We start from the raw sequence: 23,545 nt of genomic DNA on the forward strand, positions 1-23,545 counted from the left end.
GAGGCACTAAGTGGTGATCCCTTCCCAGCCCATCCAGCCACTCTGCAGTGGACTACTCTAAACCATTGGCAGTGTAGGAAGGTAAGACTGTCTTACAACAGTCTGCGGGCATGTGGGCACACCTTTCTCAGGGTGTGTTGAGGATCCCACAGAGGACCTGTGGTGAAGAATAAAAGATGGGCAGCAGAATGGGAAACCAAGCAAGGGCATTTCCCAGAATCACCCGGGAATCAAATAGAAAATGGAAAGTTTCCTGTGTCTGCCAAGGTCCCTGTTCTGTAAACCTTCTTCTCCAAGGTTCATCCTTGGCAGCTCCTTCCCTGATAATGTGCTGCCATGGTCCCCGCAGGTCCTCTTGATACACTCTTTCATAAAAGATAATGCTACACGCCACTAAAGTGTGCAGATAAAAAAAATCACGGACAGCTCCATTTGTGCCTTAAGCAAAGACCCTCTAATATCAGACTATCTTTCATCTGTCCCCCTCTTTTCTCAGGGTAGCAGCCCTCTGCTGCTGGGATAAAGTGGGTCTCCTCCAGATGTTGTCACCTGTGTGAAGTGTTGGCAAAGTAGCACAAAGATTGAGATAAGACGTTCAGCCTGGGCTGAGGACAGTGGCTTCTGGGGTGGGGGTGGGGTTGGGCCCTTCTCTGCCCTGTGCTGATGGTTTTTCACACAAATCTTTCAAGTGTTTGTGGCTCCCCTCCTGTGGATTGGTTATGAAGCCAAATAAAGGAGGTCTCAGTGTGTGGGTTTGTGTGGGCTCGCTTCGTAGGGGAAGAAAACCCATGCGGACTTGAGTTCTTCCGTTAGAACACACCAAGAGTCGGTGTGGAAATGCAGAGAGAAAAGGAGTGGACAGAGATGTGAGACCTGTAAGACTGAAGGACCAAGCTGTGAAGAGCTGGAAAGTTCCTCCTGCCCTGGAAGACTTGTTTGCACTTTTAGCACTCAGTGCTGCTCTCAGTACTTCAGGCTAAACTTGAGGATGGGAATGGCTTGGCATGGCAAAACAAGGGCTTTGTTTTCACCTAGTCTGAAGGGGTTTGCCTAATCTTTAGGGAAGGGATTCCGAAAACACACTAGGCATCTTCGTAATTTCACAAGCAATTCAGTACTTACCTAGTCTCACAGAGAGTGGCTGAGGAAAGTCTACTCCCTTGACTTTTCACTAATTGATTATTGTTCATATTATGCCATTTGAGTCACAGCATAAACCTGTAAAGAGGAAGTAAACAGCCACGTGTTCAAAAGATGGCCTTTCTAGAGGGGGAAGCCAATGCATTGCCTCCTCTAACTTTGTGTGCCCAGCGTAAAGCATGCATTTTAAAAAGGAACCAGGGGCCTGGCATGGTGGAGCCCATCTGTAACTGCAGTACTCCAGAGGTGGAGGCAGGAGGATCTTGAGTGTGAGGCTAGTCTGAGATACATAGCAAGACCTCATCTCTTAAAAAACAAACAAACAAAGCCCTGCTGGGATGGCCCGGTGGATAAAGGCACTTGCTCTGCCAGCCTGATGACCTGAGTTTGATGCTGGCAGCCTACTTAAAGGTGCAATGATCACAAAGTGGTCCTCTGACCTCTGATACACTCAGTATGGCCCACATGTGTACACACACACACACACACACACACACACACACACACACACACGGAGAGGGGGCGTTAAAGGCTGAGCATACTAGAATATACCTTTAATCCCAGAATTGAGGAGGCAGAGGCAGACAGATCTGGTCTAGTCTACATTTTGAGCTTCAGACCAGCCACGGCACATAGTATAAATCTGTCTCAATAAATAAAGAAACCATTTAAAATGAAGTAAACAAAATGAACAAAAACTTCCCTTGGACAGGCACCAGCCCCACGGGGCTCTGCTGAGGGACTGTGAGGGTTGGGGGGGGGGGGCTCTCACAAACCTTGCTGAGGTTGGGGTGAGTGGCGGGCGGCGGAGGCGTCCTGATAGATGTCCCTGCAGGAGTCAGACCGCAAGTCCGTCTCCAGCACACACTTGCTCTTTTCACTCTGTCCCTGCTTTCTGCCTTTGTTCACAGCCGCCCTCCTAGTCTCCTGAGTCTGAGGCACAGAGCAGGCTGGCTCGACATGCTTGGTTAATTGGTGTGTCATCCAGTCCTGCGAGGCCTCTCTTCAACACAAGCACTGCTTTATTGAAGTGCTTTGAATGATGTGTTAAATGATGAAAGCAAGGACCATGGCTTAGAAAAATGTCTCCAGATAGGTGGAGAACATACTCAGAGAGCCACGCAAGGTCACTGTCATCAAAGAAACACCACTTTCTAAGGATTTCTTTGGGCTCCATTGTTTTGACAGTTTTTCTTAAAGCTCCTTTTTTTTTTTTTTTATGTAGTGCTAGGGATGGCATTCCATAGGGTATGTGTTCTACCACTGAGCTATGTCCCTAGCCCTTTCTTTCTCAAAGTTTATAGTTACCTTTCCCAAAATAAATCCATGTACTATGACACTCTCCTGTCATATGAACGCTATTTTCCTTCATCTGCCCAAGATATAATTTGAACATGCATCCTTCGTGATGCTGGCTGTGATCTCAGCAGCTGAGAGGAGCACTTGCTCTTCTGACCATCATCTACATCTGGCTTGTCACATAAACACTTCCTACTTCATCGTTGAGTAATCTATATAGAATCCAGATCTGATTCTCTTATGACCTACATTATCCAGCTCCATTCCAGCACCCTAGTAGGTACTCAAGAATCTTTTTGGCTCAGTATTTCCAAGTTTTATAATAGTTTTAAAGTCATTCCTGAAAACAAAGACCAGGGTTTAAGTTTGATGAAGCCTTTGACATAAGTGCCCATGCATGTTTGTGGAGTATCATTTGTCACCATGCATGAAGAAGTGATTTCTCTTTGTCAAAGCAGCAAACCCAGATTCAAATTCCACCTCAGCCACAGCAGCCTAAGCAAAGAACCTTGGCTGCAGTAGACTGCAATGTTTGTTGTTGATTATTTACTCTTTTTTTGGGGGAGGGGGCTTTACTCTTTTGGGTGCCCACACTCAGTTCCCAAATAACACACACACATGGAGACTTATTATTACTTATAAATACCCAGCCTTACCTTGGCATGTTTCTAGCCAGCTTTTCTTAACTTATCCCATCTACCTTTTGCCTCTGGGCTTTTACCTTTCTCTATTTCTGTATACCTTCTCTTGTCTTCTTACTCCATGTCTGGCCGTGTAGCTGGGTGGATAGGTGGATGGCCCCTTCTTTTCTTGCTCCTCGATCTACTCCTTCCAGATTTCTCCTTCTGTTTCTTCTCTCTGCCTGCCAGCCCTGCCTATTCTTTCTCCTGCCTTGCTATTGGCCATTCAGCTCTCTATTAGACCAATCAGGCATTTTAGACAGGCAAAGTAACACAGCTTCACAGAGCTAAACAAATGCAACATAAAAGAATGCAACACATCTTTGCATCATTAAACAAATGTTCCACCACATAAACAAATGTAACACATCTTAAAATAATATTCTACAACATCTGTTTCCTCATCTAATGTGGCAGCTCTACTTTAGAGTATAGGGACAGGTCATAATGAGGAAATGGAGGCATGTCCGCCCTCTCCTTAACTGGAATTGGCTTCTAAAATGTTCACCTCTAGGTCAAAAACTAAGCCAATTCAACTAAAGATGAGTAAATTGCAGATAGTTTCCATTGACCTCAAGCTCGACTGAAAAGAGCCATGAATGATGGTGCCATGAAGACACAGCGGGAGGGAAGGCAGTGTCAACACAGAAACCACAGTTCTCGCCTTAAGTGGAATAGACAGTAGTTGGTTCTGGACCATTTTTGAGTGACTATGGTCTGAGAACACAGATTGAGGTTATCCCACATTCCATGTTCCAATGTGGAAGCAGTTTTGCGAAGTTTTCTACTTTTACAGAGCAAAGTCATAAATCAAAGCGAGTTTAACTTGCATCAGTGGTACATCAGAGAGGCAGTTACAGAGGGATGGGGAAGCTTTCTTATATCAGAGAGCCCAAGATGCTATCTGATATGACGTTCTTAGCTTTGGTGGAAGCTAATGATCTGCTAAGTTAATAGATTCTAAAATCTCCCTATCTATTAGTCACAAGATGTTAGTTCAGACACAGAGGTGGGCAGAGCATGACTGTGTGAGAGGGCTAGAACTAGCCCAAGATAAGGTAGTTAGCCTCTGGGCCTGCAACCATCCAGTCCCTCCACAGTGCTGCGTTTCCAGTCCGTCTCTGTAGACACAGCATCGTTCACAACAGCCACCGTCAGATTCTGGATGAGATGGAGCAGTGGTTTGATGGAAAACCACGCACGTGGGAGCGTGAAGGCCTCCAGAAACAGCAGGACAAACAAGGGCAGCGGACTTCTGCTGTGGAGCGCCCCAAAGCTCCACACCTGCTGGTTCCCCATATCTGGAGCTGAGAGTAGAGATGAGGCCTGGAGAGTTGTTTCAGAGGTTGTTTTTCCCTGTTTCGTGGGTTCAAACCGAGGCCTTGCGTGTATTAGGCACGTGCACAGCCCCAGCCCTCAGAGTCGGTTGGAGAGGCATAAAGCTGTTAACCACAGACCATCTCCCCAACTCAGCATATGAGGCAAACCAGTGACCCTCCCCCAGGCCCAACCTGAGACCAAGTAGAGACTCGAGGAAAATAGATGGCATCTGGGACCATAAAACCTGGTCCTATAACCAAAAAGATTCTGAATGCTGCATAGGCCTGCATTGCTCCTAGGTCACCAGTGGCCAAGACCACCGGCAGGAGGTTGGTAGGGACTTTCTCCAGGGGACACTGGCCCAGAGTCTAATGGGTCCAGAAGTGGGTGTTTCCCAAGAGCCACCCAGCCAGATGAGGTGCACAGGAAGCTCTCATCAGTCCACATTCTCCACATAGGAGTAGTTTTCACTGTATCCCAAGTTGACCTGCTATTCGCTGTTTAAACCAGGCTGGCATTGAACTTGGCATTCTGTATGATTTGCTCAGCTGCAGATGTTTCTCCTTTTTAAATTCAGTATTGTTTTGGTTTTTGAGACAGGGTCTTACTATATATCCTTGGCTAGCCTAGGACTTGCTACGTAAGCCGTGCTTACCTCAGACTTACACCAATCCTGCCTCTGTGTTTCCCGACAGCCATTCATTCACCCCCTCACGCACCAGTGCTGGGATAACAGGCCTGTGCTACTGTGCCTGGCTTGCTTTCTCCTTTTTAAAAATGTGAGCAGAAGTTGAACTTTCTTCTGCAATGAGCTTTGTTTGCCCTTGCAGCTGTGAGATGGCAACCAATTTATCGGAGTACACACATCTCAGAACATTTCCAGGAAGCTTGCATGGGCAAGTTGGAAGGGTGTGGCCCTGGAGCCCTGGTCTGAGCCTCCTGCCTTTCCATTGGCTGGTGTGGAGGAAAAGAGCACTTAACTGTTTCTGCCACCCATCCCCCACTCTTACTCATCATTCTGTAATTATGTCTTAGCTTGATGTTTTTAGACTTTGTGATTTTGATCCGATGTTTTGTGTAACTTGCTGGAGGGGGGTGGGGGACGGGGTGGGGGGAAGCTGTTGAAGTGACTTTAGCAGATGATGGATCGGCTAGTCCAGGCCTTTGCAAGGTTTGTGAAGGGATCCAGCTGTCTCAGCTTGCCGTGCCTAAATGTGCATTTTCCAAGGTCATCAGTGACTGCATGAATATGGAACTGGCAGACAGAGCTAGTGGCTCCCCTGGATGCAGCACCATTGAGCTGGCTTTGTGCTCCGTGCATTCAGCAGCCACAGCCAACAAAGCAGGGCAGGTACATGCAACCCCAGATAGACATTTTATCATCTTGATGTATTTCTGGCTGATGGAAAGATTTTTTTTTTCCCCAGCAGTACATACCCATGTCACCTCAGGTATAGACACAGACACACCAAACTTGGAGTTTAAAAAACACAGACTCAACAGTCTTGATATAAACAATAAAGAAATAAGATAGTACTGACTGACATCTGACAGCTCATTGAAAGGATTGTTGGGGGAGAAGAAGCAAGTGGGGATCCACGTCCATTGAGGCAAACCTTCCCAAGCTAAAAGCAAAATCAAAACAATCAAAGAAGTTCCACAGTCGTCTTTTCAATATACTTTGTTTGGTTTGGTGTGGTTTGAGTTTTCAAGACAAAGGTTTTTCTGTGCATCCCTGGCTGTCCTGGAACTCAATTTGAAAACAGGCTGGCCTCAAACTCAGATCCACCTGCCTCTGCCTCCCTTGTGTTGGGATTAAAGGCGTGTGTCATCCATGCCTGGCTCAATATACTTTTCTAATAGATGGATCCCAATAATCTTTCCACTCAATGATGGAATTGCCCCTCAGGACATTTAAGTAGGAGTTGAATAGGCACTTGTCCCAGAAAAAAGTCTTCATAGAAGAGAACAGTATGAGCATAGATCAAACGCAGTCATTTTCGTGCATTTCATCACGCAGCCACCATGTGGACCAGTGACTATCACTAGTCCCTACTGTGAGCAAAACTACAAAATCTGCCTCCATGGAGCCCACGGTTTAAAGAAGGGTGCCTGGCAATTGTAATTTCTCAGACATACATCCTGGGGTGATATGAGGAGCTAGTGGCATGAGATTCTTTTTATGTAGCAATCTGAAAGGATCAGAGGAAACCAGTCTCCTGGGGCTTGTGTCCCATGAAACTGACAAGCCAGGAAACTGCTGCAGCTCAACTTGGAGATGCCCTGTGCCAAGACCCACTGCTCCAAGAATCCTCTCCCTCAAGCCAGTGATCTAGGGATAACTTTACAATCCTGTTTTCCATCCTGCAGACTTCAGTTCTGAGCTTGACAGTGACTTCGACATGGCTACCACATCGATTTAGGAAATTCTTCTATACCCCTTATCTTTTACTTAAAAACTAGAGTGTTATTGCTTTTTAACCAAGGGAAGACTATAGAATTCAATGGCTTGTGCCCCTTAGCACTGCAGAAGCCACTCCAGAGGTGGCATGTGCCCACCAGCACCACACACAGCTTGTATCGTGCACCCCAGTGGGACGGAGGCCTTCAGGTATGAAGACGGGTGCTCTTGCCTCTAGAGCTATTGACATCCCTCTGCTCAGTGACATCCTAATGGGAAGGGTGACAGCAAAGCTCCGCACTTACACAGATGACGTGACTAAGCATTTGATAGTTGTCACCCTACTTAAGCTCCTGCCTGGAGTAATGGGAAAGGACTAGAAACTAGTGATTTGTGCTTTCAAAAGTGGTTCTACTTTCTAAGCGTCAAACGTTCCATTTTGCAAGTGAGGAAGCTAAGATCCAGAGAAATGGAAGGACTTTTCCAGAAGGCTAAATGACTGTACCTGGCTGCATAGAGCAGCCAGTTCTTGCCTCACAGGTGAGATATGCTGCTTCTGTCCAGTTACAGAAGGGACGTGAGTGAGCAGGACATAGGTAAAGACCAGGGCAGGCTGGCTGTGCTTCTAATCAAGACTGTTTTCCAGGATCACTGTACAATGCCTTCATGGCAGGTCTGCCTCAGAACTTTGCAAGGTGCCTGTTCTCTCCCAGAAACCAAGGCCTAGTTCATTTTATTCACGGATTAACCTGGTCTCCAATATGTCTGAGATAATAGGAAGTGTGTGGTAAGAGTTCAGTGTGCTGTCCTGGGTTGGCACCAAGAGTCCAGATTCTGCCCCTGGGAGCTCCTGGCTGGACAGCCGCACTGATGAGAGGGAAGGGCTGCCATCCAAGTCTGGGAGAACTGTCATTTCCCCATTGCTGCTTAATAAGCCACTCCAAATTAGTCCTTAAAACAACAGACATTTATTTACTGAGGATCCCATGAATCCGGAGTCCTAGCAGGGTTCAGCCATCCTTTGGGCATGAAGGGCCTCAGGAGCTTGCATCCGGATAGTGCTTAAGAGTAGGGAATCCACACTGCCTCACCAGCATGTGTGGCACCCAGTGGAGAGAAGGGAAGGCTGGGGCATGGCTCTCCTGGTGTCGCTTACACGGGCACTCTCTCCTTTACCACCTCATGGCTAGCTTAGACTTCCTGGTACCTCATGTTGTCAGCTGGCACAGCCTGCTGCAGCCCTGGTGAGCTCCAGCCTCAGGAATGACACAAAATGGACTTGCTGTGTGTTGCTGAATCAACATAGGTTACTGATAAGGAAGCACCAAGGTCACGCTGTAGACGTGGCCTGGTTAGTGGGTTGTGTGAAGTCTGTCTCTGGAAACAGGACACTGCAGATGACTTTCTGGAAGAAATGGTGTCGAGCTAAGTTTTTGATGACTGGGGCAGATATAGCAGTAGACTGCCAGCCAGAGCAGCAGCACATACCAAAAGCAGGGGTGTCATAGTATTGTCCCATTTTGACTCCCTTGACCTTGAACTGGAAATAGAAGGGTAGATTCATTTGAGCTCAATAGACTAAACCCCAGCCCTGATGTCCTCTCTAATATCCTCAGCTGCACGACCTCAGGGAACAGTTTAGAGCTGAGAGCCCACCCAGGCTGTCCTCTAAGAGATGTGGCATGGTTGAAGCTGCTGCTGTCAGAGGACAGACCAGCATTACAGAGTCACCTTAAAGGAGGTCATTTCTCGATCCTTATAAGGCTTCTGGTGGTTAGAACTAAAAACCCGGGATGGATTCCCATTTCTAAGTCTTTAATCAGAAATAATCCATCTGAATTAATTATAATGCTTAAATATGTGAAAGTGGTAGTTGCTGGTCATTCTAAGTAGTGATGCCTTAGATAAGAGGGCTCTGTTAAGACATCAGATCCTGATGCTGTAGAGTATGTAGTATGGTCATTTGGGCTTGGTTGCTAGAAGCAACCAAACCATGCCTCTCTAGGCTGACCAGATGAACGAAGGTGTCCCCATCCCGATTTAGCATAAACGCCTGATGCCTGTTGGGGGCCTAATAGTATTTCTCGTGTCATGGAGAATGTAAAAAGCTCTTGGCTTAGTGTTTGCCTGTACACAGGGCTAAAATCCACCAGGTATTAGAGACACAGGGAGATGTTAGATATCAGCCATTACCAGATAGGTTGTGATAAATTCCTGAGGAAAATGTATGGGCAAGAAGTAGTATGGATTTATCTGCACGGGTGTGGCCAGGGTCTTCTGGAACAGACGCCCCACAGAGGAGGAAGAACAAGAGGATGTGTGGGAGCCATGTCCTGAAAAGCAAGCAGGTTCCATTTGTTATCTGTCGCACAGGCTGAGGTGCCAGCTAGGGAGCACCCTTTCTACTTCAGTTAGGGCTGTGCAGGCATTTGAAGAATAATGATTTTTCTATTAGAAATGTAAATGGTTGCTTTCATCCATCCTAACTCAACTTTACATCCTTCTAATTCAAAATCTCACACCAAATCTCCTCTTATGCACGGACTGCCATCAAAGAGGACCTTTTTTGCAGTTGTTTTTAAGTGACTTTTAGAGATTTTGTTATATGTCCAGATATTTTAATTAGCATTTCTGTGAGCAGAGCTACTGATGAAAATCAGCATAGAACAATTAGAATGTCTACAAGGCCACAAAAGTGGGTCTCTTTAAATAGAGAGCCTCTTCTTTTCTCGTCTTTGTTTATTAAGTTTAACAATTAACACCCTCATATTTACTGAGGCCTAGTTGAAATTAACATATTACCTTTAAACACAGTATTAAGCCCAAAAGTTGTTCAGCTAGGTCTTGGTTTAATGTAGTATAGAAAGACCAATAGATGGACAGATACACTTGCGTGCACACATGCGCACACACATAGATATATTCATATACAAAAACTGATGTGAGTAAAATAGCATTATAGGAGAAGGAGAAGGACTGTGTTTCAGGTCATCAGGGTTAAGGAGCCCAAGCAACCTCTAAAGATTCAAAACAATAGCATTCAGCATGGAATCTACTTTTTATCATCCTTGCTGGCCCTTCAGGATGAAGAAAAGACACTGTCCAGTTCTGGCGGTAGTTTGCTAGCAGGAGAATTAGGAGTAAAGGTACTGACTGACGCCTCAGGGGTGGGTCATGAATTAGTAATTGCTATGTGGCGGATGAGCCCGTCAAAAGAGTTGAAAATGAGGAAGTTGCCTCGCAGAGCGCTATCAATCACTCAGTGACCATAACTTCCAGTAATTAGTGTATTTTATGGGCCTTTGCTTCAGTGGCTCGAAAGCACATATGCTGCAGTCACAGCTAAACTTTGCCGGAGTAATATTCCAGGATGATTTATCCTCCTGCTGCACTGGGATCTAACCCTATATTAGGTGAAGATTGTGAACTAAGCTGCAATAAAGTGTAAGTTTAGGTACAGTTTGCCCAGGTTGAGACCTCAATGTATCATGCTTTTGAGTGTTCACGGTCGGCCACAGCAAGCAATCATTTCTAACAGTCTAACAAATAAAGCAATTAAAGGGCCGGCATTAGGATATTGTGTTTGTGAATTACTGTTGCCCTGTCCCCATTTAGACATCCACTGTAATAAGCCCATTTCTAATTAGAAAAACAGCAACGCTGTATTAGAATCATTTATTTGTAATGCTGTCTTTCCTCCATGATTACTGGTAATCTGGGATAGACTGCAAGACCTTCTGAGTGATAGAGAAGTGCTTGATTTATCCTTTTGTGCTACTGTGTTTGGGCTCCTTAGGTTACAATAAATCTACTCAGGGTCTGTGGAGTCTGGCGAAGATGAGGATTTCCTTTAGAAATGTTGGCACGTGTTAAGGAGCGAGCCTGGTGGGAACCTCCCAGTTAGGCTCTTTCTACACAAAGAGGGAAAAAATGTTATTTACCAGCTCTCAGGGGCACTTGGCACTCTTCGGGCAGGCATAATGAGTTATTTGCTGAGGTTCACCCAGTGCACCGGAAGTCTCCGGGGCCTTCGCAGACAGGGTGCTCTGCCATTGCCAAAACATCTGTAGAGCCCAGCATTCTAATAATTGAACAAGCTTTGCCACCAACTTACAGTATGACCTTGGGCAAATTAATTAAGCTTCTGGTGCCTCCATTGGGCCATAATTCTGTTTGTGTTAAAGAAATCCTTGGAGTTTGTAGGAAAGCATTATGTCAAGATAAGTATAAATTGACTAAGGAAAGAGACAGCCTCAGCTCTGCTGTATTCTCTGCAGATGAGATACCCTACCCGGCTTCTAATGATCTGTTCTCGAGCTTTCCTGAGATGGATGCCAGTGAGGAGCTAATCTCAGAAAGCATAGATGGGAAGGGGTAGAGTGACACCTTCATTACATTTATTATCCCATATTTAATTTCCAATGCATTATCACATCATATGAGTTAAACAATAATAGTAAAACAAACTAATTGTCTTTAATTAAAGTGAATTAGGTTTTGATTTCAATATCTTTGATGTAGTGAGAAGTGAGGGTGCAGAGGGTCCCAGAGGTTATTAGGGCAGGTTTCTGCGGGGCCTGACGGTGTTGGTAATAACCCTCCTCCTCGTGGTCCTAGACGCGAGCAGATACGCCATTTCATCCGTCTCTGTTACTCGCACTTATGCCCCTCCACAGGGGTCGCAGATTCCACAAGTTAGCAGCTAATGGCCTTATACATTAAAAATTGAAGCTTCCTCACTCCAAGGCCTTGCAAGGCTTTGTTCTTAAGCCCTAGACACTTTGGAGTGCAGCTGCAAACTATAGGCAGAAGATTAAATTAATTTGTAACTTTTTTTTTTTTTTTTTTTGGTCCTGCATTGCTAAATCCTCCACATTTAATTGAAACCCTACTTCAAGACGCTTTGTGTTGCCGACGCCGCCACTGGCGCGTCTTTGTTGTCGGTTTAACCCCGGAAGCTCTTTAACACCGGCAAATTGCTGTTACAGCCTTCGGATTGTCTTGAAACCATTTCGTAAGCGGACAGTGAAATTGATACATGGGAAGAAAAGTCAAATCGTAGGGTAGATTTTGAGGTGTTTAATATTTATCGTGGGTCTTTTCCAGCATAGTTTGAGGTGATTTAAGCTCCTTCTCTAGGCCTGAGCAAATTGGTATTGGGATGAAACCTCACCTGGGGAATTTTATGTCATTCAGTAGTTAAGTCTATTTTTTTTTTTTTAAGTTTCCCTGTGTCTGAATGCACCAAGTGGCTGTCGAGTTTCCATGAAATGGAGGCTTAACTGCAGCAGACACTCTAAATGCAAAATCCTTAGATGGAAGTTTAATTGTGTAAAATGCACACAAAGTAATTAAGAACAAATTTTAAAACATTTCGGACTATAAAGTCTCCTTTCAGCTATATTGAAAACACTTATTTTCAATTTGCAGTTATGCCGAGAAACATAGGATATGTCTAAATTGAGTTTTGTTTTTTTTTTTTAACCGAGTGCTTTTTAGTGCAAGTGTAGACGTAGAACCTGTCCCGTTGCATTGCTGATGGCCTGAGCAGGTGACCCGATCTGAGTCTGCCTCCGCTGCTTCCGGCTGCATTGCCTTTCCTTCTGTACAGTTCCACAGCAGTAGCTACTCCAATGTTGTGCTGTTACCCTGTATTTTCTACCCTGACTTTCTGTTAAAATACAAAAGGGTTCTCTCCCTCTCCTCTCTCTCCTCCCTCCCTCCCTCCCTCCTCTCTCTCTCTCTCTCTCTCTCTCTCTCTCTGTGTGTGTGTGTGTCCACGTCCACACAGAGGCCCAAATATATTTATTGTTTACACTATAAAACCCAAGGTATTTCAGTGCTGCTACCTCAAGAACAATCCTAGGTTGTGGTTAGTCAAGTCAGAGGTCACGAGATGACTCTGAGGAACGTTTGTAGCTTCACAGTTAAATGTTAGTGGTTCCTGTTATTTCAGTGTGTTCCCAACTTGTGACCATGTCCACAGCCTTCTTTTCCTGCCCTTTACAAGAAATGTCCCATGACCCCTGTTGAGCAGTTTGTGGACTCTTACGTATTTGGAATTATAATGAACTTGTTTATTTAACATTAAAAAAATCCTTTTCCCACCTCCTGCCCACCTCCACCCCAGCCACCAGACAGTAAACCTGTTTCAGGTCCTGTGTGGACTCAGCCATTCTCCTCTTGGGAATGAAAGGACGAGAGACTCTGTAGGTGGATTGCTGGCATGTCTTCATTTCTCAGTGCACTTTTTTAAACCACTGGACTTAAGCTGCCCATATTTAAATGCTTCCCTGTAAAGATGACAGAGCGGGTGGAGAGTCCCATTGGCTGAGCCCTAATCTGTTTGCTTTGTTGCAATCTTTCTTCACCCCCCCCACTTTAACTGTTAACCTATTTATAAATCTAAATCTACACACAGAGGTCACTGGTTGGCTGAACTTAAACCATTTTGCTCAGTAAATTTAATTAAGAAAATACAGTGCAACTCATAAGCAAATGAGTTTTTTCCTAGTTTTAAACCAAACCACCCTCTTGAGTGCTGATTGCCTTGCCCGACCCCTGGTGATACAGAAACAGGCAAAATTAAAAAGGACATTAAAGCTTCATTAAATCTGAAACACATTTAGTACAGTGACATATCTGCAGGCCATTCCAGAGAAGATTACATACTCTCTTTGGTAAGTTTCCTAATTTATAATACCTTGACAATCAAAACTGGGGAAACGCAAGGTGATTAATAGGCCAGTAGGCTAAGAGACACGGACCAGGCCGGCCTAGCCATCCGACTGCTCACAGCATATGTGCTCCCTCCCCCGGAAGGAGTCCGTGTTTGTTTTGACTTTTGTGAAGAAGTTCTTCGTGCAGCCATGTCTGCTCAGAGTGCACTTGCTCCTTCCACCTGAAGAAGGGGTTCTGGGCCTCACTTTGGTTCCTCTCCACTCGGTCATGAGACAGGCGGCGGTGAGGGCACAGCTCTGGGGCCCCATTAGACTGAAGGACAAGGACACACATGGAAGGCAGAGTCCTCTGAAGGGGCCTTCAAACAACTGCCTTCAATGCAGCCCAGTTACACTCTGCCTGAGCTCGCTAGTGTAGAGCTGGGACCCTTAAGTCTCCTGCCATAAAAGAAGTGACCATCCTGTACCAAGGTCAAGGGACCCTTCTGTGTCATGTAAATCCAGCATTCACATCTGCAAGATGCCAGGTAGGACTCAGGTCCCAATGGATAGATGTCAGGGAAACACAAAACAAAGTTAAACCCAAGAATGCCCCTCGCCCCAGGTCAGCCACTGCTGCTTGTTCCTAAGCAGGCTGAGCAAAGGGGCCACACCAGCCTGCCACACCACGTCTTCTCTGGTCTCCTGCATAGCTTTTATACATTAGTAAGTATATAGATTTCTAAGATATAAATTTCAGGTATCATTATTTCATTTGGTGGATTTCCTTAACCTTTTCACATACAAATGAGAAAACATATAAATGAGGCACAGGAAAGAGGATGGATGCTCACCTGAATCAGATGGATGGGACCGGCCATCCTTGCTTCCCTGCCCCAGTTATGACAGAGGGGCGGGTGCATGCGTGCGCACGCTCCTACGCTCCTGTCTGCTGGACACCAGCTGTCGGCCGCTGATGACTGGCAACTCAGAGGCCCGTGTTAAGATGAGAGAAATTCAATTCTCACATTATCCTGCCCTTGCTACTTAAGCCTTTTTCTTATTTTATTTGTCTGTGTTTGTTTTGGGGGAGGACCTCACTATGTGGCCCAGGCTGATGTTAAAGTCAGGATCCTACCACCATAGTTTTCCAGAGTGCTGAGATTACAAACACTACCACACCTGTCTTGTATCTTGATTCTTTAAAGTGCAAGAACCAAGAGTGTTGGCACATTGGGTCTCTTAGCTCTTGATAGTATGTGTGGTAGGCACATTGCTTCTGCCAGTCAGTCATGTGGGCAGAAATCTTCCATGGTCCCCAATGATGTGTTCAACACATACTCACATGTAAGGAATTAAGCCAGAATGTTATGAGTGTATTATAACAGATATCAGGCTCTTAGCCATTTTAGATGAGAGATCCTTCTTTGGCTGTCTCTTTACCCCAGATGAAATTCATACTCCACAGATCATTGTGATAATAGGTGACAGCTTTTGGTCACTTCTCACTGCCTGTCGGATCATTACAGAAGGGTACACTCACCACAACAGATCACAGTGACTCCTGAGTCACTGTGCACACTCTCATTGGCAATCACTGTATTTTTCAACTCTAATATGAACCTCCAGCTTGTGTTGGGAAAGAGTAGAGTGGGGCAGTATAACAGCATTTAGACAGCAGCCAGAATCACACAAAACCCTGGACTGATGCACGTGAGCATCCATCCTCTTTCCTGTGCCTCATTTATGTTTTCTCATTTGTATGTGAAAAGATTAAGGAAATCCACCAAATGAAATAATGATACCTTAAATTTATATCTTAAAAATCTATATACTTACTAATATATAAAAGCTATGAGTACAAGGTGGCACTTAATTAGATATCCCAACACACACACAGCACATACATGTGCAAACACAAATATCCAGATGAGTGTTGGCCTTTTCAAAGGAGTCTACCATCCAAAGTCATATGGCTCATCCCTGTTACATTACTGTTCAAACTGCCTTTAGAATTTTAAAAACCTCAACAGCTCAGTCTGTCCTTAGTAAGTGATCTTTGTAGGTATTTGGGGTTTGAATATACATGGGCCATTCGGGCATCATGCTACACAGAAGTCACATGATCACCAAGCTGAGGGGTATCTTTTAAAATCCAAGTTTTGATTAGTTCTCATAAAGTGAGGAAGGTATTCTTTTGTTTCATGAAATGATTCTAAACACCATTTTGAAAGAAGAGTTTTGGAAGTGTCTGAGCAACATCAGTGTCTTTGAAACAGGTATGCAGCTGTCAAGCTGTCAGAAGGCTGTGCAGTGCACTGGGAAGAACACTGGACTAACAGCAGGTTTGGGGGACGGCCTCTAGATTTCCCTTGACTCACTGTGTGAGGACCCCTGAGGGACTCGAGGATTTGTATCTGTTCTCTAGGTCCATGTGCTCAGAGGCATTTTTGCTACCTTAAGGTTACACTAGTACTTTGCAGGCAGTTCCAGGTGTATCTGGAGGGTTCAGAACCGAGAGTGGCCACACTGGGAAGCTGCACGGTTTGATCATTGTTTCCTTTAAATAGGTAATGGTCAGCTGGTGGTGCACACCTATAATCCTAGCACTTGGGAGGTAGAGGCAGGGGGATCTGTGATTTGAGGCCACCCTGCTCTACAGAGTGAGTTCTAGGACAGGACTGTGTACAAAGACCCTGTCTCAATAAACAGATAAATGTAAATAAGTTGTGGTTTATTTGTTCAGTCTGATCTTATTACGTTATATCAAGCCTATACTTGTCCAAGTCACTTAGTTTTTACATGTGAGTTAACAAAAGTGGCTAGCCCAGAAACAAAGAGCGGTATACAATCAAACTAGGCATAGTGGGGTGGGGGAGACTCGACTGACTCTCCCAGGTTCAGATGGAGGCCTCTAGGACCACCCTCCCAGCCTTGCATGGCCAGTTCCATAGCAGTAGGACCTGGAACTGACAGGGAAACGTGAAGCAGTGAGTGAGTGGGAATGATTGCGTAGGTTTCAACGTCATCATCTAGCCCACCCCACCTCCTACAACCCTCCTTCAGACCTGTAGCCGAAAACCACAGAGCTGCGCTCTAGAACCAACTAGACGTTCCCATCTCACATGTGTACATCTCTGTCTCAAAGAAACTGTCACACACATACATGTGAATAATGCCCCCAGCGTTGAGAATACACCCAAGAGAAAGTATGTGGGGTAATGTTCAGTTCCTGAAATTAGGATATTTTTTATCAGAGATAAAATATTGTCTATTAAAGAGGTCCATTCTAAATACAGTCTATAATGTAATTACAGCAATAATTTAGTTTGTACATTAGCATTGTGGATTTTTTTTTATTTGCTAGATGCAATTCTGAAATGTAGTTCTTGTCTGTCTTAAGGAGATCTGCCCTGCATGCAAATCTATAACTAGACAAATATTATTTCCTTTCCCAGCTTGCTCTTGGGAGGTTTCCATATCCTCAGGTAAGATTGTTCATTACTACCATTTGCCACTGTGACATTTGCCACTGTGTCATTCGTTCCTATGTATGAAGGTGCAGCAAGTGATTGTGAACATTTGAGCCACATACAAATAAATCTGTCCTGTTAAAATGAAAAGTAGTACCTTAAAGGAATCATTAGAAGTCTCTATTGGCTTTTTATTTAAAAACAAACAAACAAAAAACTCTAGACTTTTTTCCCTTGTTAGAGGTTGACTGAGACCATCATGCTCCTCTTTGTATGACATTCAGGGCGTCCCTTCTGCCCAGCTCCATGTGCTCATGTCAAGGTGGAGGAGGGGCGCACCCCTTTCTTCATACTTTTTATGAGCATTTTGGATTCAGTTAAAATTGTTTGAGTTAAAAGATGAAGACAAAGGGTGAAAATATCTAATGTGGGTCATTGTTTTTACCAGGTACACAGGCCCCCAGTTTCGTCTGTGTATGATTTTGAACACATTACACCTTTTCGATTTTCTTCCTTCCTATTCACAAATAGTTATCAAGTATTGAAAATCCTAAAATTTTATAATTTCTTAACAATTTTCACTAGAGAAGGATGCTAGCAGTTAAGATATAAAGCTATTTTGTGGCTTGAAAATGATTCCCTGCTGTTGGGGGGCAGTAAGCACAATGTCCAGAGGGATGAAAAATGAGCGGCTGACGGGTCTCTTCTGGTTGATGTGTGCTGTTTTTCTGGCATCTTGGTCTGAACAGGCCAAAGTGCCTGGAGGCATGTCTGATTTAAAGGTGGTGTTGGTCTCTGCTCTTTAAGCATCTATTAACTTGCTATTATTATGCAAATAAGTGTTGTATTACACATACTAATTTATGCATGGTTAGATTATGCAGATGCATCACAAACATGGTTATTGAATAATAGGAGGGGGCGCCTTCTCCCTAACCATCTTTAGAAGCGGTTCTCAGCATATTCTCCCACTACCCAAGCGGACTTAAAGAGCCTTTACTCCCTGAAATGTCTCTTTTGAAACCCTCTTCCTTCACAGTTAAGAGTCATCAGATAAGTAGAAATGACCGAGCTGTTAGATTTGAGGTGTTAGTCTCGCTTTCCAATGGGAAAGTCTCTTTGCTTAAGCATCATCTTTTTCCTTTAAAGAGAAAACCTAGAATGCAGCCACTTGGCACAAACTAGCACGTAGTGAGATTTTGACGTATACAGTCACGCCACTCAGCTCTATAGGTAGCCCATCAGATTAAAGTCACATTGTCAAGATTTATAGTCATTTGAATATTTATCTTGTTAAGCCTCTTAAGTCTGTCAGTAATTTGTAAACAGTTCAATGTTTGACTAATTCATGTAATCCTGTAAAACTGTGAAAATGAACATGAGGCCCTTCATGACCTAACTCTTAAAATAGTCCTGATAACACTTACAAGCCATCTGATAAAGATTGAGGGCCAGCAAGATGGCTTGCCATGCAAACCTGATAACCTGAGTATGATCCCTGGGACCCAAAGTGGGTGGTGCAGAAAACTGACTCCCACAAGTGACCTCTGACCTCCACACATGTACCTCCCCCATAATAGATAAAAAAAAAAAAATTTTTTAATTTCAAAAATTGAAATTGTAGCCAGATCCTTAAGGTCCCTAATAATATTCAGAGTAAGTAAGCAGTGACATTGGCTGAGTGAGAAGTCTGCGGTGTGGTTGTCATTGTGTGACCTTGAACCCTTGAAAGCCACAGTCAGATTTGGAACAGGCAGGTGTTGCTTCACTGAATGACCAAGCACCCCTGTACTTGATCAGTTGAGCAGAAGATGGGAAATTCTAACAGGCTGAACTCCCTAATTAGCCAAAGGTCTGTATAGGAAGGGGTTATTCCTTGAAACATCATAGAATGCTGTCACCAAAATGATGCTTTTACTTCAGATAAAAGCAGCCTTGATGGATCAGGTCCTCCCCAGGTCTTTCATCTGAAGTCGGGGTGATTCACTACTGACAATCAGTAATGACTTTAGTGTGATTCACATCTACTGGATAGGCTTTGTGTTCTCGATGAAAGGTTGGGGAAAGATCCTTTGTAAATGCCTTCCAGGGGCTGGAGAGATGGCTCAGCATTTAAGAGCACTTGCTACTCTTCTAGAGGAGCAGGGTTTGGTTCCCAGCACCCATGTTGAGCAGCTCAGAACTGCCTGTAACTCTAGCTCCAGGGGATCCAGTGCCGTCTTTTGGCCTCTGCAGGCGCCTGCTTGCATGTGGTGCACGTAAACTCACACAGACACACATACATAGAAAATCAATCAATCGGTGTCCCCCCTGCTCCTTTCTCCTTCCCTCATATGGGACAGGTAAAGGCAAATGTATGTTCCTGAGGTGTTGCAGAGACTGGATCATGAGAGCACACCTTCACCTTGCCCCCTGCTGCCACACCCGAGCTCCTGTGTGCTGTGAGACAGCCTTCCTGTGTCCCATAAGCAGTCACCATTGCTGACTGCTGAGCTGTGGCTGATTTGCTAACATTAACTCTCGAGTGGAGTGGGTAGGGGTGAGTCATAGACTCTGGAGTTGAAAAGGATTGGGAGCATCGTCAAATCAAACCATACCATGGTATCTATAAAGCAGATGGCCCTGCCTTTGACTGTCTTGAGTGACTGGAAGCTCAGCATTACCCAGCAGTCCTCTGTCCACCACAGTGAAGACTCTGGCATCCTGAGGATGGTCCTGGAACACTCAGGTTGTGTCCTTTTGAATCCCTCCATCCCTTGCCTGGGGTTAGTACCCCAGAGAATTGCTGTTCTGCACCCGAAGTCAAATCAAGGCCCCAGACTGGTGCTCTCTTCCTTAGAGGTCAGTTGAGAACACAGAGGTGAGTCAGAAGTTGCCTCAGAAGAATCAGCTCGACCACAAAGTCTCCAGTCCTTCACTCTTGCTTTGTAAGTGTCCTGAGCCCTTGTCTTCCACATCTCTGAGAGAACAATCCTGGTATCTGCCTTCTCTTTCTGATGTAAGAGGCTGTGCTGCTCAGATGAAATGATGGATAAAAAAAAAAGTACAAGGAGGCCCCAGTGCCACTGTGGCCCCCAGTGCAGACTGTAGCTGGAAACAGCCTTTGCCTCTTAAGCACCCTTAACCCCCCTGGAGCTGAGGGCAAAGCGGGAAGGGGCAGCAAGCTTCCAGACTTCCAGCCCAGCACCAGTGCTGCTGACAGCATCTTTAGCAGTCCCTCTTCCAGTTGGTGACAGGGTGTATCAGGTGGGGGTGCAGATGAGGGAGGAGGGCTTGGACATGACAGAGTCCACGGCCAGGGACAGTGTAAGAAAAAAGGCTGGATTTCTTAGAGATCCTCCTTCTGTGTGAATGTCCTTGTTTTGTGTAGTCGGGTGTTTGCTGTTTGGAAACACTTGTAGGGTTTCCTTTAAGCCTTGGAGTCACCACAGGCTCCTAGGGATACAGTCTGGCTTCTAAGAAGAAAGGTTAGGGGCCTCCATTACAGCAGTTTTCATTATTGCTGCTGTCAGAAAAACAATGGTGGGTTGGAGATGTGATCCAGTTGGTGGGGTGCTGGCCTAACTTGCCCCAGCATTTGGGAGGTGGAGACAGGAGGCTGAGACATTCAAGAACATCATTGGCCATGTAGCCAGTTTGAGGCCAGCCTGGGATACATGAGACTGTCTCATACAAAAAAACAATGGAAGGGGGTCTTGAAGTCACCCAGCACCTTCCCTACCCAGATCTCCTGAGCACTTTTTGTGACTGGTCCCAGGTCCTACATCCCACCCCAGAGAACTATTATTTCTAGCCTCCCAGTGAACAGGCCACACACCTCATCTTATAAAGGACTCGGGGTAGTAAGTCTAGGACTTGGAGGCATTTAAACTCAGTGACTAGCTGTTTCATGTCACCTCGGCTTGGTGGCTGTTCATGGCTCTCCCCCCCCTTCCCCGCCCCAGACAGTTCACCAAACCCTCCTCCTCTCATTCAGCCTCCCTGCCAGAGGGTACAGGGAGAGTGAGCATCGTGGGCTGTGCTGATGTAGATGACACGGCTATTCTCTAGAGCCCTTTTGCTTTTCTTGTTATGTGTTTAGTAGAGTGACAGGGGATGCAGATGGCCTCGGAGCCCTCACCAAAGCCAGGGCCCTGAAATTCGAAGTGCCTGTAGAGCGTATTCCGTAATGAGACAGCGAGTATTTGCTTTTTGCAGCATCTTACAAAGCTAATCCCATTGAAGAATTCAGCTTTGATGGTGATCTGGAAAGATCTGTAGGTCTAGACAACAAGGACTGGAGCATATATAGTTGGTCATGTCGATCCAAAGTCAGCTGACTTAAAAAACATGGCAGTAGGCAATGGTTTGTTTAATGACACCATAATTTGGGAGAAATGAAAATGATTGCCCGCTAAACATTGTCATCCTTCATTCAAACTTTACGGTGAGGCCCTGCATTTGGACAATGGTAAATCCATTAGGGAGACCTCTCAGGAGCCGGCCCCGCTAGGGCACCAGGGGACTTGGTAGGCAGGATGCCTCAGGAGAGTGAAGCTAACACAGATACAAATGTGTTTAAAGTACTTTTGCATATATAAAAATATTGTTCTTGTTTTGGCTACAATTCCTGATCTTGGCTAATAAATTACATCAAAATGACCCCGAGTTAAAAAGGGGGGTTGGGGAGGATCTGAGCAAATAGTGCCCCTGGTATTGTAAAGCTTTGAATGTTTTCACACCCCATTAATTTATTACTTCTCTTTCTTCATCTTTAAATTTCATTTTTTTTTTTCAAAAATTCCGACTCCCCGCTGCTGCAGTGATTTCCATCTTGTTGTTAATTTCCCCTGCTCCATATGGAGCTCCAGACATTTCACCTGGAGGCTGTACTAGATTTTGCTGTAGTGATCCTACTTCCGGAGGCCAAAACTGTCATTTAGGGTTCCTGGTGCATCTGTCGGCGCCAGGCTTTTCACTGGCATGGGAGAGTGTGAATAACAAATTGGATGCACCTGAGATTCGGATGATTAGTGTGCGCTGTGAATCTCTGAGACTTGTAAGCTGCTCACGCTGGGGGAGGGGCGGAGGGCCTGAGCTGAGGGTGGGTGGGTCTGTGCCCACACCTTGCATTTGGGGCTTGGCAAGCGGCTGCAGACATTGTCGGCAGCCCTGATGCAGAGATAGTAACATATATTTCATCGTGCCTTGTCATTGATTAGAAAAGAGCCTTTAATTTCATTTCACCCCATGTTGTGATTAATTTGCATTCTTTGTCAGAAGTTAATGGAGTTTTTTATGGTTCACTCTGAAATCCTTGAAGACATCAGACTTGATCTGATGTTTATACAACCGCCAGCGGAATTTTTTCCTGTGATTGATGGCAAGCTTGATGTTATTCCAAACGGCTTTTTAAGCTGTTTTTAAGAATTATTTGAATAAAATGCAAGCAAGATATTGTTGTAACGATCAAGATTATCTGTTAAAAATCTGTTTCAAATAAAGAAGATGATAAGTAGGAAAGGGGATCAAAAAGAGAAAAGGGCGGTGAGTGGAGGCATTATTTATTGGAAATATGTAAGAATGGCATCAGACAAACTATTGCAATGAAGAGATCACTTTTATTGAAATTTTTTTGTCATCTGACCAAATATTAAAAGTCTAAGTTTAAAAAGAACATCTAATCATTGGGATTATGAGCCTCATTATCAACTGGTCAGTTCTCGAGTATTCTGCCAGCTTTGGCCACCAATGTACATACAGAGATTTGCTGCTCCGAACTGGAGGAGACGGGACAGTCACAGCCGTTAGCCAGCAAAATAGTGATGTATTTCTAGTCCCAATCCAAGAGGAATTCTTCAACCCCAATATGAGTTGCACATAAGTAGATTATAGACAGTCTTTAGTGAAAGAAGGCATTCCTAAGTATATCACCACTTCCCACAGACAGTACAGAAATGGAAATATCCCGAGTTACAACTAGGATGCCCAACTTCTTGTGGGTAGGAGCCCTGTGTGTTCACCCCATACATGACCTGTTAAGGTACAAGAGGAGCTGTTGGTGGCATTTGAGTCCAAGCCCCCTGCTACTAACCTAGGAAATGTGTTCTGCACATGCTTTTAGATTAATAAGGCCATTTGTTTGATTTGGGGACCTCACCTTGCTTCAGCAGATTCTGGCTTCTCTGTGAATGCTGCTCATGAGACCTGTTCATAAGGCAGAAAGCTGCTTATGTGGGTGCCTGCATTGCAAACAGATTAATTTATTTGATATACCTAGAAGTTTGCTAAATAATTGGGTGGTCTTAATTGAAGTTACTGCTTTCTGACCCTTGTATTAATGTGATCTAAGGTCCTTTTTATTATATGTAATCTATATTATTGACCAAATTTGCCCTGTTTTCATATAAATGGAATCAGCTCGTCAAGGAGAAATATTTTAACTTGTTTTAGGAATCTGCTATTTGAGTGCATCGGTTTTCTCCTTTCTCCCCCTGTCAATGGACAGACTGGCTTTTTAATATTTCATTTGTTTTATACTAGTAAATGTCTCCTTGGACAGAGTATTGCTTTATAGCAGAGTGGAGAGCCTGT

General features: G+C 44.7%; 1 protein-coding gene across 3 annotated transcripts in view; it reads left to right on the forward strand.

The window, feature by feature from the left end:
- Nucleotides 1-23,545, forward strand: part of Map2k5 (mitogen-activated protein kinase kinase 5) — a 233,270-nt gene that overhangs the window by 137,671 nt on the left and 72,054 nt on the right. Inside the window, exon 17 of one of the 3 annotated variants that reach the window (XM_028867040.2) lies at nucleotides 16,958-16,987. The exons of the other annotated variants lie outside the window; for them this stretch is intronic. Coding sequence (XP_028722873.1) covers nucleotides 16,958-16,987 — 30 coding nt within the window. The remainder of the gene's footprint in view (nucleotides 1-16,957; nucleotides 16,988-23,545) is intronic. 3 annotated transcript variants of the gene reach the window in all.

Source organism: Peromyscus leucopus, chromosome 7 (assembly GCF_004664715.2).
Source record: "Peromyscus leucopus breed LL Stock chromosome 7, UCI_PerLeu_2.1, whole genome shotgun sequence".
NCBI lineage: Eukaryota > Metazoa > Chordata > Mammalia > Rodentia > Cricetidae > Peromyscus > Peromyscus leucopus.